We start from the raw sequence: 14,688 nt of genomic DNA, 5'->3' as shown, positions 1-14,688 counted from the left end.
CCCTCCTGCTGCCCTGGGAAGTCACACCCCAGCCTCTGGCAATCACTGGTTCCTAGTCCATAACGGTTCCATCACTTTGAGAATGTTCTGTAAGTGGAAATTTGTAGTACTTACAAATGATTTTCAATGGTCATATTTTAATTTAGTTCAGCTTGGCCCTAAAGTACATTCTAAAGAATGCTGTTTCTGGTGTCCCACAGTCCATAGTCTGATCCATCAGGAAAGTACCATCCACCATTCTTCCCTTTCTTGGGTTTCATGTTGTATATCTGCCTGTATAAGGTTCTGAGGATCCTCATGGGGAAGAAGCCGGTTACCTTTGCTTAATGTAGCCCCCTAAACTTATGTCCCCTTTACTCTGCACACTACATGGGCATTCTGTGGACAGCAGCCTGAGGAAGTCTAATCTATTGCTTATCTCTTTGAAGACATTTTTAAAAGTATAATTGTAGCTCTAAAAGAGTGCATGGTCTTGGTCCAGTTGATCACTTCAAAAAAAATTAGGTGATGCTTTGTGAGTCCACTAACCTGTGGTGTGACTGGTTCAGGGTTAGGAGGAGAACAGGGAGAAGCCAAGGCTGCTGATGGCCTTGTTTAGGTCCTTTGTCCCTGCGTAGGAGGTGAAGTTCACCTTGGGCCACAGCAGGTGGAAGTGGGTGGGCAGGGCATGCCCTACTCAGTGAGGCCCACCAAAGGGATCACAGTGAATTCTGAATGTAAATTCTCCAACATTGTGTCTATTTCAAACCATTTTTAAAAAGTCACATATGTGAATCATAATTTATAGTCTTAAACACGTTAAGCTTGCCACTTGTATGATCTAGCATTTCCTAAGTTTTGGGAGCTCATTATTTTTAAAAATACATTTATTTGAAATTTTACAGCATTTCAAAATGCAAATGGACTAAGTCTGTTTTAGCATATGCATTTAGACATTGTTGCCAGAGTGAGACCTCTTCCATTCGACACTGTAATTGACTTTTGCACGCACAGTCTTCCTTTTTAAAGGGAACTGAAATCTCTCTTTCCCCAGAGCCTGCTGCCACAGGAGGCTCTTCCTCTGCTGCCATTTCCAGCTGGGTAGGATTTACACGTCATCCTTTTTTGGATTTTTGCAGGGTTTCTATGTTGCACTGAGACTGGTGGCCTGTGCACAGAGTGGCCATGAAGTTACCTTGAGCAATCTGAATTTAAACATGCCACCGCCTAAATTCGTAAGTGTCAAAATGCTTCCAGTTCACCTTGTTATATCCCACATCTATTTGTCTCTCTCTCTCCAGGCTTTCTCCCCCCTGCTGTTTTTTTTTTAATTGAGGTGAAATTCATATAATCTAAAATTAATCATTTTGAACAATTCTGTGACATTAAGTGCATAAATAATGTTGTGCAACCATTACCTCTGTGTAGTTCTAGGACACTTTCATCACCCCAAGAGGAAACCCTCTACCCAATAAGGAACCACTCCCAATTTCTTTCTCCCCCAGCAGCCACTAACCTGCTTCTGTTTCTGAATTTGCCCATTCTAGACATTTTATGGAATCATACATCTGACTTCTGTCACTTAGCATAGTGTTGTCAAGGTTCATCCACATCGTAGCGTGTGTCAGTGCTTCACTCCTCTTCGAGGCTGAAGAGGATTGCATTGTATGGCCCACCCATTTGTTTAATCTGCTCATCTGCCGGTGGACATAAAAATTCATATACAAGAATTTGTTTGCACATCTGTTTGCACTTCTTTGGGGGCATACCTAAGAGTGGAATTGCTGGGTCCTGTGGTCATTGTGCTTAACTGTTTGAGGTCTTCACCCATTTAAAAAATTATTTTTCTTATTTTGAGAATATGTTTATTAAAGCTGAGGACAGGGAAGCAAGGAAGGGCTTAGGATGGACAAAGCAATGGGAGAGCATAGGCGGGACTGCTTTGGCTATCTAGAAACGTTACAGGAAAGAAGTGAGCCAAGGCGAGGCTGCTGTCAGCTCACTAGAAAGTCAAAGGAAAAGAACCATGGGGATAGGTTCAAGGGGTTAGCCGGGATAAGCTGCCATTGCCCATGGCTCCCCTGGTCACAAGTCTTGTGGGGCCCCTCAGGGTTTAGGACACGTACGCCTGAGAGGTATAATAGGCAAGGGTGCACTCATGGAAGAGGGAGCCCACCAGTTCCCCTCCCCCTCCTTGTTTCGAAGGCACTTTGAAATGTGTATCCTTTGTATAAACATACCCTCCTGTAACTTGATTCTGTGCCAGCCACAGTAGAATGTTTCTTTTGTTTTTTTCCCCAGCATGATACCAGCAGCCCTTTGATGGTCACACCGCCTTCTGTAGAAGCCCATTGGGCTGTGAGGGTAAGTGGTAGGGGTGGCACTCCTTGGCTGTCCTTCACATGCAGCTGTTTTAGCCATTTATGATGTTGATTCAAATATCTTACAGGACTGTTGTACTACCTTTTCTGTTTCAAAATGAGAATGCTACAGAATTTGGATGAAATACTTTTTCAAATGAAAGTTTTGGGAATAGCTGAAGCCTTTTACTATAGTTGTGTGCTACCTATGAAGGCAGTCAGCTCAGATTCAGGCATTGGATTCTGAAAACTTTAGAGTTTAAATCATGCATTTTTAGGTCATGTTCTGTGGTTTCTGCTGCTTAGGCTGGTTAATCAGGATAGAAGGGAAATGGTGAGAATTTATAAGCACGAAGCCCTCTGGCATGTCTTTGCAACGCTTCCTCTCATCTCCACCTAGCTTATGCATTAATGTTCTTCCTTCTCTGATGGTCTTGTTGCTTTTTTTTTTAAATCCTCACCTGAATATATATTTATTGTTTGGCGGGGGAGAGAGAAAGAGAGAAACAGAAACATTGATGTGAAAGAGAAACCTCAGTTGGTTGCCTTCTGTACATGCCCCAATCCAGGATTGAACTGGCAACCTTTTGGTGTACGGGACTGCTCCAGCCAACTGAGCCACCTGGCCAGTGCTCTTGTTGCTTTTTGAAGAGTTGTTCTTGGAACATAAAGAAAGATGTTATGGCTGGAAAACTGTCTTACCATTTCTAGTAAGAAAAAAACGAAGTGTCATCTTCTAGTAGGTACAGAATTACTTGTAAAGGAAATGCACATGAGGTGCAGAGATGGTCCCCTGGGTAATGAGACCACTTTACTCCCACGTGCTGTGAGAAAGTTGTCACCTTTCCTCACTTTTATTTGGCTTCAAAACTGACATTTGCAACGATTGCTATATGATAAAGACCAGTCCCCTCCCTCCCAAGTGCCTCTTCCCTGTTTTGATGTGAGTGGTCTGTTCTCTCCTTGGAAAGGGTTTGGATGGAGGGAGGTCTGTGCAGGGACAGGGCAGGAGGAGGTCTCACGTGACCGAGGAGTTGTGAAGGTGCCTCTGTGGGCCATCGATCAGTTTGCTGGTGGCGATCACAGTAGCAAAGGACTTTTTCTTTGTCATCCAGTTTCATGGCCCCTACTTTGAAAAAGGGCTGTTTTGTCATGAAAAACAGCACCCGTGAGATCCTATTCCTTGAACATTTTCCAGCACCTTCCTGGTCGGGGCCATATGGAGGCCTTAGGAGGAGGAATGGCAGCTGAGGAGCCTGCGAGGCCTTGCAGAGGGTGGAGTGGGGCTGGGGTGGGGTAGACTTTTCAACAGAGATGCCGTTCAGAGAAACAGAGACAGACAGACCTGAAGCAACAAGGTGTTCTCTTCTGTCGTGAAAGTTTCTGGGCTTCTTGAAGCACTAGGTCAGCAGGCCTGACGAACCAGCAGGAGAGCCCAGATGCTGCAGGCAGACACGGGGCGTTTGGCTTCCTGCTGTTCACAGTGACTCACGTGTGCAGTGCCTGGTCATCATCTTGTTTATGTTCTTTTTCTTTCTTTTTTAAAAAATTGTGGTAAAATATGCATAAAGTTCACCATCTTAATGATTTTTAAGCCTGCAGTTCAGTAGTGTTAAGTACATTCACGTTGTTCTGCAACCACTACCTCCATCCCTCTTTAGCATTTGTTCGTCTTCTCAGACTCTGTCCCCATGAAACACTAAGTCCCCATTCCCACTCAGTCCCCAGCACCCACCATTCTACTTTCTGCCTCTGTGAGTCTGACCATCTAGGTGCCTCATAGAAGTGGAGTCACACAGTATTTGTCCTTGGCTCCTGGTTTACCTCACTCAGGATAGTGGCCTCCAGGCTCACCCATGCCATCGAGAGTGTTAGAATTTCCCCCTCTGTGATACTGAATGGTGCCCCACATTTGGCTTCCCCGTTCTTCTTTCAATGAACACTTGCTGAGGGTGTTTTCCTAGGGCCCCAGTGGCTTCAGCTTCTTGTCACAGTGGATGGTGAGAGGTCTGCTGTCCCATGGTTCCAGTCGCTATAGGCTCTCTTTCTGCAGGAGGCAGATTGGAGTCCCCTGCCCAGACCTTCCTCGCCAACAGCCCCCTTTATACGCTGTCCTCGTGTCACATTTCAAAACAGTAGCTGCTGCCTGGCCCAGACCTCCACTCTGTTAATGGGGAACCCTCATTTAATTTTTTATTGTTAGACACAGGGGAACTTCCTAGCTTAAAGCTGATTTGGGTAATTAGTTAAGTCTTTGGCTTACTCTTACACTTGGGTCTTTAGTTCTGTTAGTTCTGTACATTGATATCCAGGTTTAGTTCTTTGTCTTAAAGAACTAAAAATCCATGCACGCTCTTGTCCCAGGACATAGGTGCAATGTTTGTCTCCCAGGCAGGCCCTGTGGTCTGATCCTCTCTCCCATTGATCTTGACTACTAGATCCTTGAGTGCCAGAGAGAGGTTTCCTTCGGGGTATAAGTTTATTCTGGAACAGCTGTAAGACTCTCCTGTGCATTTAGGTGAGACCAGGGGGTGTGTCCTCGCCTATTTTCATTCCAGCTTCCAGTTTGCTTTGGACTCTTCCACAGGCCCACATTTTTATTCACTCAGGCTATTTCTTTCCAACTAGGTGGAAGAAAAGGCAAAATTTGATGGAATTTTTGAAAGCCTCTTACCCATAAATGGCTTGCTGTCTGGAGACAAAGTCAAGCCAGTCCTCATGAACTCAAAGCTGCCTCTTGATGTCCTGGGCAGGGTAAGTGGTTCTCTCACCTCGTATAAGGCCACTGAGTTCTGCTGGGCCCATGTTGCTCCCCACGAGTGCTTGGGAGGCTTTCCACATGCTTCCAGCATGGTCCTTTGTAAGAGCCCGTGTGGATGAAGCACTTGCTGCAGCTAGGCTGGCTCAGGGCCTCACGGCTGTGACTCATGTGCTTCGTGGCCTGTGGGAGATGCTGTTGTGTGGCCCATTGCACCTGTGGCGAGGCAGCCTCAGAAATGGACCTGCTGTCCAGGGCCCAGGGATGGGCAGGTCTGGTGCTCAAACCTAGACCTGGAATTTCCCCCTCAGTTGTGCTTCAAGGGAGAAGTGTGGGAGTGTATATCCATATCTTATTTCTTTTCTGCTTTTAATTACTTCTTTCCCCCTTAAGGTAAAGGTAATTTCAATTCTGCAAATTTAGAAAAAAAAATTATGCATTCCCTTTTTTTAAAAAAAGCCTCAATTTTCTACACATTGTTAGAGCTTGGGATCGAGGCCGCTGGTGGCCAATGGACTCACAAGTGTAGGTAGTGTGCTACACGGGGCAAGGTTTTTGCTAACACCACAAGGGTCTCTGCCCTATGAGTGGAGTTTGATAGTAGTCCTTGCTACTAGTGAAGAAAAAAAAGAAAAAGCTTCAATTTTGTTCCAAGTGAAAACACAAGTTTTTTAGGTAGAGTTTTCTATCCCAGAGTGTATTCGCTCTCCTGAGGCTTGTGTCCTGGCCCTGGTGTTTGCTCTGCACACAAAGCCCCATTCTGCCTAGCTGTCTCTGCTGATTTTCCCGCATGGGACCTGACACAGTTGTGTTTCTCTGGACAGGATTGCTGTGACTTGGCAGGCACAGGCCCAGAATAGGAGGACCAATGCAGGTGTCGCCTCTAGATCAGGCCTTTGCCAGGCACTTGGAGATGAGGAAGAAATTTAGATATAGTCCAGGAGATCAAAAAAATAAATGATGGGTAAGAGCCTCATATTTATGTATCGACGGCTCAGTACGTGCCAGGCCCTATTCTAGTACTTTGCTCGAATGAAGTCATTGAGTCCTTGCAGCCACCTATGTTGGATGGTGTCACCCCTGTTTTCCAGATGAGAAAATGGGGGCCTTCAGAGTGACTGATAAATAGCTCAGGGTTGCCCAGAGAAGGGAATGAGGTCCTGGGTGGTCCCCAGAGCTGCTTCACTTCACTGGTGCCCCCGACCCCTACTGCCTCCCTGCTAATTATAGTCATGTCCAGTGAGGACAGGAGTAGAGGGAGGTGCCTGACTTAACCTGAGCAGAGGGGTACAGAGGGGTAGTGTCCACTGGAGTGAAGCTATGGGTGCAGACTACAGATTGAGACAGCCAGACACGTGACAGCATAATCAGAGGCAGCCTGGCATGCTGGGTATGGCAGTTCTTGCCCAGGGAACATTGAGCAATGTTGGGAGACAGTTTTGGTTGTCCTACCTGAGTTGGGTGCTGTTGGCATCAGGTGGTAGAGGCCAGAGATGCCGCACAACACCTGCAGTGCCTAGAGTGCCCCACGAAGAATGATCTGGCCCCACGTCAGAGGGGAAGCCCTGGGCGTGGGGAGGACTGCGGAGGCAGGAAGGCCCATTCCTGTGCCAGTTTCCCTGCACAGACACCGTGCCTTCTGGTACCTCTGCTTCCTGAATTGAAAAGGCATGAAGCACTCAGCCCCATACTGGACACCTTTATTTTTTATTGTTTTTAGTTTATATTGACATTTAGAAATTCCACCAAGTCATCAGCACTAGTTGTAGTGAAGCTTTAAAATTAGCTCATGTCTTATGAAAATAGTTTCATTATTAAAGTTTCACATAGCTATTTTCATGGACTTTAATGACCTCATTGTCTTCAAGGCTAGTTACATGGCTTTATTATCACCCGCTTTCCTGAACACCTTTGAAAGTGCATTCACGTGCTTGAAGGGACTGTTAATACTTTGGGGTCCCTAGAGATCAAGGTGGAGTCCCAGCAGGCTGGCCTGGATTGCAGGACCTGTTAAGGGTACCAGGGGGTCTGTGTGCCAGGCTGAGGAGCTGTCTGCAGGGCAGGGCACGGCAGGGTCCGAGTTTACTCTAGAGCAGTCCCTGTGGTAACCCTGGGGGTACAACTAGAGGCAGGGAGGCCAGCTGGAGACTCTGGCCTCTGGAATGTCTGAGAGGCTAGATCCGAGGACACAGCAGGGTAGAGAGGAGAACATGTGAGACACATCCGTGGGCTGAAGTCCCTAGTGATTGATGTGGGTGGGAAGGTGTGCCAGCATGTGAGGCATCCCAGATGGACCCCTGGGTGTCCCCTTAGCTCAGGGAACTGGGCTGTGTCTAGTGTTGTCCAAGCTGGGCAGGCCTGCTGGTCCGGAGCAGCTGACTTGGGTCAGGAAGATAGTGTCTCAATTGTGCTTTAGAAAATCTGGTACGCAGCCTTTTTGTAGGAACCCGTACCTGTCTGCCTGGTCTTCAGGTACTAGGTGGGCCTAGCACATTCCATGGCACCTGACTCACTGTCCCCTGATGATGATGAGAGGAGATGAGGCACCACAGACCTGCTCAACTGCATGCTCATGACCCTGTGCATTGAGAATTCGAGTGGGGGCTGATTGTGTGTGAGAGTATGTGTGGGGGTGTCTTATGTTTAGAGCAACACCTGTGCCAAAACCAAACTCTCTTTTCTATCTAAGATTTCTTTACAAGGTGATAGAGGAAAAAATCAGGGAGGATGTGATTATATTTCATGATCATTTGTAAGAGAGAAATCAACATAACATGATGGAATGGTTCTTGGAACTTGTAATTGGTTTGTTGGATGATGGTTTTTCAGAGAACCTGCAGACTGGTTCTTGATGTTTGCATTTAACTCCAGCGTGCACTCAGAATTTGAGTTCTGGTGACTCACCCGCAGCACAGCAGCCCCTTCCTCCCTAGTAAGTCTTGCTTGGTACCTCCCCCCAGTAGTAAGCCTTAGTGCCTGCCCTCAGTAAGCCTTGCTGTTCTTTCCTTGCAGGTCTGGGACCTCAGTGACATTGACAAGGATGGACACCTGGACAGAGACGAGTTTGCTGTGGTGGGCCCCTGCTGTGGCTCTCTTTCCCCGTTCTGTTGTTCCTTTCTTGGGGCCGGGTGGGGAAGGCTTCTAGATTCATTTCTTTTTTTAATTTTTGAAAGTTTATTTTGACATAATTAAGATTTTTTAAAAAGTCGCAGTAATACTGAGTACCCTTCACTCAGATTCCCCAGTATTACTATTTTATCACATTTCTCCCTCCCTTCCTCTGTCTATGAGTATATATATATGTATGTGTGTATGTGCACACACCCATGGATTTTTCTTTGGAGCCATCTTGGAGTATGTTGCAGGCGTGATACATTTTAAACCCAAAATACTTCAGAGTATGTTTCCAAAAACCAGTGAATTCATTTTTATAACCACTTTCCATTTCAAAATCAGGAAATGAACTTTGACATTATTTAATTTATTATAGTATCTATTATTATAGGTTATATCTTATATGTAACTATCTGTTATATTATCTAATCTAAGGATATTGTTCAGATTTTGCCGTTTATCCCCAAAATGTCCTTCGTAGTGGAAGAGATGCCAGCCTGGTATGTTATGTTCTGTAGCCCTGTCTCTGTTGTGTCCTCTGGTCTGGGGCAGCTGCGTCTGTTTTCGTGTCTCACGGCCATGTGGACATTTGGAGAGTGCGGTTTATAGTGTCCCTCATTGTGGGCTTGTCTGCTGTTCCCTCTGATGACCTAGGCTGTGCACTTTCACGGGGCAGGACCACACCAAGGTGATTGGTGTATGTTCTCCTGGGGTATCTGTAGGACATGTGATGTCTTATTACATCGTGTCATCCATACAACATGTGACATCTTATTACATGTCATTACAACGGTGTCAATTCTTGACTGAGGTCAGGGTGGAAGCTGGGGTTACTCTTTTTACCCTGCAGTTACTGCAGTTACTGCGGTTACTCTTTTTCACCCTGCAGTTACTCTTTTTCTTTGTGCTCAGTCTGTTGTGAGAGACACATGGAGACTAAACACCCTGATACCCCTCTGAGTCTCACCTACCAGTTTTCCCATTCTTCCAGGAGTCTTTCCTGTATTAGTTAGGATGCCGGAGGTTGCAGGTGGTAATCACGTAATTCCATCATTCCTGGCACATTTTCTAGCTGGCCTCCTACTGTCAGGTATTTATTTGTATCAGAGTGGACTAACAGATGTGTCCTTTGCTCTGTAGTTTATAATCGTTTACTGGCATGACTTCTTTTGCCCACTGGAAGCTCCTTCTAGCTGGCTTCTTTGTCCTTTGGTGACATCCCATCATTCTCTGGGAATGACACGATAAGACTCCTGGCTCCTCTGTATCAGCCCTGTTTCCAGGGAGCCCCAGGCCATGTAATGGAGAAAGATGCTGAAAACCAGGATCTGGGCACTGGGATACTCAGTGCCCCTGGGGTGTCCCTGCTCCCTAGTCCTCCCAGCAGATAGCTGGGAAGTAGGTATGCGTATAGACATGCCCACCAGGTGCTCCAGCATTCCACCCTGCGCCATGCCAGCTTCTGCCCATGCCTAAGCCCAGGCACTCCCACCCTCTTCTCCTTTTTAGTAACAGCAGGAAAGCTGTGTGTACATAGGTCTCCCTTGTCCTGTGGGCCGCCTTCCACACCCCTACAGCAGCCCCCAGCCTCTTCATCTACCCAGTGGGCTGGGCTCACCTCCTCATCCCGTGCATCTGGCATTCTGTCCCTCCTCTTCTTCCTCTCTTCCTTCCACCTCACTCCCATGTTGGACCTTTCTCTCCCATTCACAGGATTTATTCACTCACCTCCTTCCATTATATCTTAAACAAAGAATAAAGTAGTTATTGCCCCTTGTAGTTAAGGGCAAGGCTTCAATAAACAGTAATTAAGTTCAATCACCCCCACCAAAGAAAAGAACAATTTTTAAAAGTATTTTTTATTTATGTATTTTTAGACAGGGGGGAAGGGAGGAAGAAAGAGAGGGAGAGAAACATCAACGTTTGTTTGCCTCTCACATGCCCCCTACCTGGGACCTGGCCTGCAACCCATGCATGTGCCCCGACTGGGAATTGAACCAGGACCATTTGGTTCTCAGCCTGGCACTCAATCCACTGAGCCACACCAGCCAGGGCAAGAACAAAGTTTTTTTTTTTTTTAATTGTGAATTATCTGGGAATACCCAACCATGTCCTTAAGATACATCTTCTGTTTGAGGAATTGTAAACATCTTTAAAATGTGATTTTTTTTTTACAATATACACATGAAGTGAAGCTTCTTATTATCTTTACTATGTATGTTAAGCCTTTGAGATTTTAAACTTCTAGATGAACTCTAAACCATTTCACAAGGGAGTTACAGATTTCCCTTCCATCCCCGCATAGTCCCTGACACCTGGCCAGTACTCAGTTGTGCTTTCCTCACACATGTCAACTCTGTTCAGCCTTTTCAGTTTGAGCATGTTCGGTGTTTCTCCATCATCCTGTTATTTTCACTGCTTATCCTTTGTTATTTGTGTGTGTGTGTAGGAAGTACACACAACATAACATTTACCATCTTGACCATTGCTAGGTGTCCATCCAGTCAGGGGCACTGAGCACACTCACACTGTTGTGCTGCCACCTCCACCACCGTCTGTCTCCAGGACTCTCCACCTCTTGCAAAAACTGAAACCTTGTCCCTGTTAAACGTGAACTCCCCAACCTCCTCTCCTAGCCCCCTCGTTATTTATTTTTTTTAAATATTTCTTCTAACGGTGCTTGACTTAAAGAGTTTATATCATTCACATGCCCTTGGTGGGGCTCTAGGGGTGGGGTGATCGGCCAGAGCGAACCTGGGGTGTGCCTCTCTCCTCTCACATCCGTGAACCACTTTTTGTTTCGTTTCTGTCATCTCTCATCAGTCAGCCAAGATTTATGTTCTTTTACAAATGGGTCTTAGAATTGTGTCATTTTGTTTCTTTTCTTCACTGGCTGGGTGTACCATTTTGTAGAGGATCTGTTCTCTATCCAAATAGCAACTTAAAGAGTATTTTGAAGTGAGGAGTGTTATAATTGTGGTTTGATTTTGTTACATGTTAAACTAAACTTTTAATCCTTGTTTTAGACAAAAGTTTCCTTTCACTACTTGTCTCAAACAGAAGAGCCACCTGTCTTTTCCTGTAGTTCTCCGTGTCTTCAGAATATCTTGAAGAACACACAGCTCTCATGGTGTGTCTTTAGACTTCCAAATTCCAGTACTTGGGAAGTCATTAGCTATGGAGCTGGTGGCCCTGCTGTGTAGTGAAGGGACAAGTGTGGAGTCTGGCATATCGATCGACTTCCTTTTGTACTCAGTCTCACATGATTAAACAAATGTCTTGGAAAAATTTGCCTTGGAAGTACAGCTTACTAGAAGAGGGTAATTTTTACTATGTTTATCTTAGAAGCAACTTCTAAAACAACCATCTTTTCTTGTCACTGCAGCCCTAACAGAGCTGTCCTCTCTCCACCCTTGGCCTAGCCACCTGAGTGTGATTTTCTTCTGCACTTACAGGCAATGCACTTGGTGTACCGAGCCCTTGAGAAGGAACCTGTACCCTCTGTTTTACCCCCGTCCCTCATCCCACCCTCCAAGAGAAAGAAGACAGTGTTCCCGGGTGCTGTGGCTGTCCTGCCTGCCAGCCCCCCACCCAAAGACAGCCTCCGATCCACACCTTCCCACGGCAGCGTCAGCAGCCTGAACAGCACGGGAAGCTTGTCTCCCAAGCACAGTATCAAGCAGACACAGGTATGGTGCCCTCTGGTATGTGTCCACTTCCTCAGCACAGCTGCTTGCATGTGCAGAGCTCCAGCAAGATGTTTCTTAGGAGCAAGTACTCTGTGACCCCCAAAAGGCAATACTTATGATTAAATTAAAAAATATTTGTGGCAGCTATTTCAGTCCATTTGGGCTGCTGTAATAGAATACTATAGACTAGGTGGTTTGTAAACAACAGACATTTACATCTCATCGTTTTGGAGGATGGAAGTTCTAGATCAAGACATGGGCAACTTGGGCAACCAGTGAGGGCCAGTTCATAGGCAGCCATCTCCTTGCTGTGTCCTCACATGGTGGAAGGGGTGAGGTCCCTTTATAAGGGCACTTTATAAGGGCACTAATTACATTCACGAGGTCCCCACCTTCTAACACCATCACATTGATGGTTAGAATTTCAACATAGGAATCTAAGGGGACACAAACATTCAGACCATAGCAGCAGGGGCTTAGAATTAACTGTCTCACTTGCATATGAATACCACCCTTCCTCGCACACACTCAGCAAGTTCCCACCTAGGGGCAGGCTCTCTCTTCAGGTCTCTGCCCTTCCTGCTTCAGGCAGTCCCTCTGCTGGGAGGGGTGTCCCCAGACTGCACTGTGGCACCTTGCTTAGTGAGCCCTCCACTCATGGGGGCCCCTCATCAAGGCACCTGGTGTGACCACACTGTTACCCAGCAATCCCCAGGTCCTGACCACTCTGTCCTTTGCCTCCCTCTTCCCCACATTCTTCTAGATTCCCACACCTGGCATATTCTGTAGTGAATTATGTGTGGTTTGTTTACACACACACCTTGTAGATTTATGAGAGCAGTGTTAGATCTTTGTTATAACCTCACTATCAAGAACAGTCTCCGGTATTTTGATGCTCAGTGAATGTATGTTGAATGGTTGGGTGAGTGAGAGGTTTCATGGGAGGACATGGGGTTCAGACTCTCCACACACATGGTAACATCTCATATAAAAAAGACTTTTTTGTTCTGGCCAGTGCAGCATCTTTATAAAAGCATACCTTTGAGGTTGTCTAAGACACACAAGAACATGAACAAGTTACATCTGTAATCAGGTTTTGCTTTCTGCCTTATTTGTGGCTTCAAAGGCAAAGCAATGAATGTGACAAGAAGGCCAGCCAACACCACCATGCAACTTCAGAATATGATGAAAATGAGAAGTGCATAATTAGACAGTGATTTCTCTTGCTTATGACATATTTGTAAAGTTAAACCTCTGACTCAGGAGGCTCATTTTCAATGAGCTGATAGAACACACTATTACACCGTAGAGTAAAAAAAGGAGATCAGAGGTGGTCAGGCAGCTTGGACACAAGGCTAACACAGCTCCCGGCACAGCTCCCGGAAGGGCCCTGGCCAGGCGGAGGTTGTGGCTCACAGCTGTTAACCTCTGGTTGGTGAGCTTTACATGACTGTCTTCTAAGAAGCCCAGTGTCTACACGGCCCAGCCAGGTGTCTTTAGCAGCTCTCCACCTATGCCCAGCATGTTTCGGAGGTCCTGGGGGTGGGGGGGTGCCACAGTGACTGTGAGATAGGCCCCTGCCCTTATGGGAAGGCAGGCAGATGACAAGTAAATCAGTAAACTAAGGAAGGTCTGGCGGCCATGATAAATCAGAACAGGGCCTGGCCTCGAAGTCTCTGGGCGAGTAGTGGGGCATGCTCCTGCAGATGGGGCCAGCTGGACGGCTGCTGATGGAGTGATGTCTGGGTTAACATCTGCACGACAAGAAGCCGTCAGAGGACTGGTCTGTGCCAAGGCTCTGAAGTGGGAGCACTTGGTGTGTTCTAGAAACAGGAAGAAGGCCAGGGCAGGGTGAGCAAGGGGACAGTAGCTTGGGAACAGAGCGGGTGAGGCTGGTCACTTAAGCCTGTACAGGCTATTATTTTCCAAGATAACCCAGCACCTCCTTGAGTCTGCGGGGTTCTTGCTGAGAGTTCTTATTAAGTGCTATAGGCCAGGTTAGTGGATTATGTATTATCGTGATAAGGAAACAAGTGGGACTGAATTTGCTGTCGGACATAAGGTCAGCCAACCTCATAACTCCCTCCTTGGGGATCTGGTTGCTCTCCCTAGATCCCAGGAATATGCAGCCAACGTACCACCACCACCCTGTGAGCTCCCAACCCCACCCCCACCCCATACCAACTAGACCGATTTTACCAGTGGCTGCTGTTAGGGTCAGGGGCGGGTGTGGCAGGGTGTGTCCCTTTCAGGAATAGGGGCAACTGGCAGAATTACAGATATGAGAATGGGCATTTCTGGGGACCCACGGTCACCATACTCTTTCTCCCTTACTTCGCTCGTCTCCAAGTTAGTGATGCCCTGTCTGTGGCTCCGCCAAGGGCCAGCTGATCCTGCCTTCATGGCCAGGTGTTGGGGGGAGCCTCTTCCAGCCACCAGGGTCTGTTACCATTCACTGGGGGCCTGTGGCTACTGAGCTGACCTTAAACCCAGCACTAGGGGAAGACTGTCCTGTGTGGGTTTGTAGGCATCGGGATTTTGCTGTTGACAAACCTGGATACCCCAGTAATCAAGCAGCAAGGTCATTCTGTGTGTACAGCAAACATCAGGACTCTTGTCCCAGGCAGAGACCACTCTCCCCTTCAGCTCTGCCTGTCTGACCTGCTCTTCCTTCTTTCTTGGGTTTTGCAGTATCTGAGGTTTAGCCAGCTCAAGCCACTTGACTTAAAACAGCAAGTGTCTTTTTTTTGTCAGAGCTCCTATATGTGCATCTCATCTGACCCTGTTC

General features: G+C 46.7%; 1 protein-coding gene and 1 non-coding gene across 11 annotated transcripts in view; both read left to right on the top strand.

Moving 5' to 3' along the window:
- Positions 1-14,688, top strand: part of EPS15L1 (epidermal growth factor receptor pathway substrate 15 like 1) — a 93,315-nt gene that overhangs the window by 28,753 nt on the left and 49,874 nt on the right. For all 10 annotated transcript variants that reach the window (XM_045853005.1, XM_045853013.1, XM_045853007.1 and 7 more), the window contains 5 exons: positions 1,119-1,214; positions 2,281-2,343; positions 4,968-5,093; positions 8,110-8,169; positions 11,667-11,900. In XM_045853005.1, coding sequence (XP_045708961.1) covers positions 1,119-1,214; positions 2,281-2,343; positions 4,968-5,093; positions 8,110-8,169; positions 11,667-11,900 — 579 coding nt within the window. The remainder of the gene's footprint in view (positions 1-1,118; positions 1,215-2,280; positions 2,344-4,967; positions 5,094-8,109; positions 8,170-11,666; positions 11,901-14,688) is intronic.
- Positions 5,566-5,715, top strand: LOC123828638. The gene has a single exon (XR_006787484.1). It is a non-coding gene; the product is annotated as a small nucleolar RNA SNORA62/SNORA6 family (small nucleolar RNA).

This window comes from Phyllostomus hastatus, unplaced genomic scaffold (assembly GCF_019186645.2).
Source record: "Phyllostomus hastatus isolate PE091 unplaced genomic scaffold, TTU_PhHast_1.1 phas_contig_98, whole genome shotgun sequence".
Classification (NCBI taxonomy): Eukaryota; Metazoa; Chordata; class Mammalia; order Chiroptera; family Phyllostomidae; genus Phyllostomus; species Phyllostomus hastatus.
Note: the sequence above shows the minus strand (reverse complement) of the source record. Positions and strands in the feature narration are given on the sequence as shown.